The following is a 3744-nucleotide window of genomic DNA, read 5'->3' on the forward strand; positions in this document are numbered from 1 at the left end:
TATATGGGGGAAAATTTCATTGAATACTGTAAAGGCTGAACTGATGATAATAAGAGGATGAGCTCAAGCATCAAGCAATAGAGAATTGTATTCAGAAGGTAGAAGCCCACTGATTCAACAGCTTTCACGTGAATATTGTCATTGGAGATTACAATAGTTTTGCTACATATCGTTTAAATAATCACGTCTTCTCCGAATAACAGAAATAGTATAATATTATCATTGGCACACATACCGAAGGTAAATTATAGTGGTATTCTGACTGGATGCTTAAGAATTCCACATGTCGCATAATAATTGTTGAAGAACGCTCATCCTATCATTGTGCGCTTTCGACCTCGTTGTCTCACTGTGAAGATTGAAAAAGAATGATATAAATCAAAATACTTGAAACATGTCAGGAATAAACAGAAAGAAAGTAGAGAAGAAGTTCACACCTTGAGCTAGCTTGTTGAGTGTGGAGCACCACTGTTTTGAAGACTTCCGATATGCAGAGAGTATTCTATCCATCTGCTCAATAATGAAAAACAATGAGACAGTACCTGTCGGCAAATTTATTTTTTATTTTTTATAGACATTACTGATAATAACCTTATGAAAAAAAACATTCTAATCTCAGCTTCGAAGATAAACTGTTGTCTGTCAACAGCAAGGATGCAGAATTGAAAACGACCAGGATAAAGAGCAACAATGTGAGATGACTTATATGAAGGATATCATGACAGTATTGAAGATCATTGACTTGATTGAACTTGGGGGATAGTAGAATCCAAGGGGCATTAATAAGCTATAGCTAATATGTGATCTCTGGGTACGTAACCCTGCACTCTGATTCAGAGTATGCTTAGACTTGTAATATGAGAACGTGAACAGAGCAGAATAGTGGGAATGGTGCGTGTGGTACTAAAGCGAACAATATTACCAATTATTATACAAGATGGCAGTATGTTCTAAATAAACATATGAAGACATATAAAATTAACTAATATGTCAATAATGTAAACGATTGAAGGACTCTTGTTAATTATCAAAATAACACCATAAAGTCCTTGACACAATTTAGATTGAAGGACTCTTGTTAATTATCAAAATGACACCATAAGTTCCATGAATTCACATGCATAATACTATTTAAAAATATTGAGTCACCATTTTGTCTAACCGGAAAAGGAGGCACTATGGATAGGGTTGAATGATCCGGATTAGTATTTTCAGGGGAGTGTTTTAAATAGTAATATTCATAAGTGCAATTCTATGTCTAGAGATGTGTACAGATCCATCGGCCCAAGTAGCAGGACACAATGCTGCCAAAATAGTGACAGAATGAATTTTACCAGTTTATCATGGAAACAAGTTTCATTTCACGGATTTTAGCCTTCAGCTATAAGTTATCATCAATTTACTATTCCACGAGTAATTTTCCTACACAAACTTTGCATTTTGATTTACAAAGAGCCCCTTTCCCATGGAAAAAACCCTTGTCCTGCAAACCAAGAAGTTGATGTCACATTGATGACACATCAAAAGATTGGTTCAAACTTTTTTGGGTCTATTATAGACTCCTGGTCCATATCTAACTCCATTATCATGGAGAAGATCTTATACTTAGGTGACAATGATGATGGTGCATATTTTTATTTTCTCTGCAGATGTGCACTGTGTGATGACGACATAAATCTCTGTGCAACTTAAACATATAAACCAATCACAAGATTTTAATGAGCTTCATAAAGCACTTGGCTTACCACATTGCCACATGATGAGTGCATTGACAACAAGGCTCTTTCTAACACATACAAATCTACAGCTTTATCCTCTGGAAGAGTTGACGTAAAACTCAGGCCAAAGTCAATTAAAACCTGTGAATACATATATAATTTAATTCATGTAATATGATTACAACAGGAGTAAAAGATGCAACGTAAAATGTTGCAAGTGATAAAATAAATTTGCCTTGCAGGACCAGAAAAAGTGTGACTTGGGTATTACCAGCTGATTGGTCTCTCTCCTGATTAACATATTTGAGGTTGTCAAGTCACCATGCACGAGACCTCCATCATGTAATTTTCCAACTGCATCACCTATTTGGATGGCAATGTCATTCATTCGCTCCTCGATTATACCATTTGCCCCGTAGTCCAGGAGTACTTCCTTCACAGCCGGCCCATCCACAAACTCAAAGGTTAGAGTATGCAGCAATGGGTCAACTGCATACAGCACTGGAGTTGGTACACCAAGTTTTCTTGCTTTCACCATACAACGAGCTTCCTGCACCAAATAACAGCGACAAAATATGTATTAAGATTCTAAATATTTAAAAGTAGGTAACAGTAATGACAAAAAATAAATTGCTGCACGTAGCAGTGAACGATTACAGAGGCAAGTTACAGCATAGATATAGATCGAATCAAACATAAGTAGAGAACAAAGTGATCAATTTGTAACACTGCAGGGAATGTTTTAGATATTAATCTGATATAAGCAATTACTCAATGCATAAATAAATGGAACCGCTAATTCAGGAATGTGGGTGAATCCATTTAAAGAAACTTACCGCATTCAGACGCTTAAGAGTTAATTTTGCGTCAAGGGTTGGATGCCTGTACTTCTTTGAAAAACGTTCTTTCACAATGGATCTACGCCCAACAAAGGTCGATTCAAACACCCTCTGGAACAACACCGACCATAATCAAAATCATGAAGTTGGAAAAAAAAGGAAGACAAAGAATGAGTTTGGAAAAGCTAATAACACACAGCTTCTGCCCCTTGCTTGACCAACACACCAAAGCCCTCATTTTGCTCCTTTTGATCCTGATCAATCTCCATCAAACTATGTAGATGAAGAACAGAATAGTCTGTAAAGATCACAGGCAGAGAACAATCATAGAACAGATAAATTAATACCATTATAAAGTGTAAAAAAAATATTTTCTGCCTGAATATCAGAAATGGGGGAATGAAAATAAGTAGGAACTAGAATACTTCAGTGATTTTGGTGGATATTTGAGATAATTTAATGATTTTAATAAGTTAATAAAATATTGAAGATTTGGGGAGCGGACGATATATCAAAATGATAAAGTATCAAGAAGGTACATCTTAAAACCAAAATTATAATGTTCCCTTCCAATACTACACCAAATATCCAGATACTTTTATGTAGCTTCCAGTATTATGCCAACTTACACGAACAAACATTTCTCAATTCACCAAGATGGCCATGTCTCATAGTTTTTGCGGGCATGTACTAATGACAATCATAAGAATAAAATTCCCAAATGCTAGCACATATACACGTAACCTAGCCATCCGAGGAGTTGATACATGTGCTTTCCAATTTTCCTATTCTTAACATGAAAAATATATAAAGCTACTAACAAATGTGTAGAGAAAAAAAAGATGGTCCTTTTAAAGGTTTACCCCATGTTTCACATTTGGTTAATTGAATCAGATTAGGCGAAAGATTAACCATCAAGTTAACGCTTTCTGTGTGTGTGTGTGTGTGAAATTGAGGGAGAAACATTTGGTCCATTGGGGTAAAACATCAAACACCTGGATTGCATCCCAAAAGAACAAAGATACAACAACAACGATTTCAATTCGTCTAATCAAAAAAGTGAGTTTTAGGATTCAAAGTTCCAACTTTTTGATAAATACAGCGTAGAGATTGATGCCATACCTCCTTTACTGCTAGAGCCGAGACCTTCGAAGGGCTTTGAAATCTAAAGGCGTTAGAGAGAGGAA

At 35.7% G+C, this 3744-nt stretch overlaps 1 protein-coding gene across 2 annotated transcripts; it reads right to left on the bottom strand.

The window, feature by feature from the left end:
• Window positions 1-3744, bottom strand: LOC109832994 (EKC/KEOPS complex subunit bud32). 2 transcript variants are annotated; one of them, XM_020400513.1, is made up of 7 exons: window positions 3680-3744; window positions 2755-2830; window positions 2555-2668; window positions 1990-2268; window positions 1746-1859; window positions 438-510; window positions 1-349 (listed from the first exon to the last, which is right to left on the bottom strand). In XM_020400513.1, the coding sequence occupies exons 2-7, from the start codon at window positions 2824-2826 to the stop codon at window positions 312-314; spliced, it is 690 nt and encodes a 229-aa protein (XP_020256102.1). In that variant the 5' UTR covers window positions 2827-2830; window positions 3680-3744; the 3' UTR covers window positions 1-311. The 2 variants fall into 2 exon arrangements, with proteins under 2 accessions (XP_020256102.1, XP_020256101.1); XM_020400512.1 differs by having other exon boundaries at window positions 2755-2855.

The sequence above is a fragment of the Asparagus officinalis genome, chromosome 3 (assembly GCF_001876935.1).
Source record: "Asparagus officinalis chromosome 3, Aspof.V1, whole genome shotgun sequence".
Classification (NCBI taxonomy): Eukaryota; Viridiplantae; Streptophyta; class Magnoliopsida; order Asparagales; family Asparagaceae; genus Asparagus; species Asparagus officinalis.

Coding starts and splice junctions, on each gene's coding strand:
- LOC109832994 (XM_020400513.1), bottom strand. CDS start 2,826: ATGGAGATTGATCAGGATCAAAAGGAGCAAAATGAGGGCTTTGGTGTG. Junction 2,269..2,554: donor CTCTTAAGCGTCTGAATGCG/GTAAGTTTCTTT, acceptor TATTTGGTGCAG/GAAGCTCGTTGTATGGTGAA. Junction 1,860..1,989: donor GGAGAGAGACCAATCAGCTG/GTAATACCCAAG, acceptor ATGTATTCACAG/GTTTTAATTGACTTTGGCCT.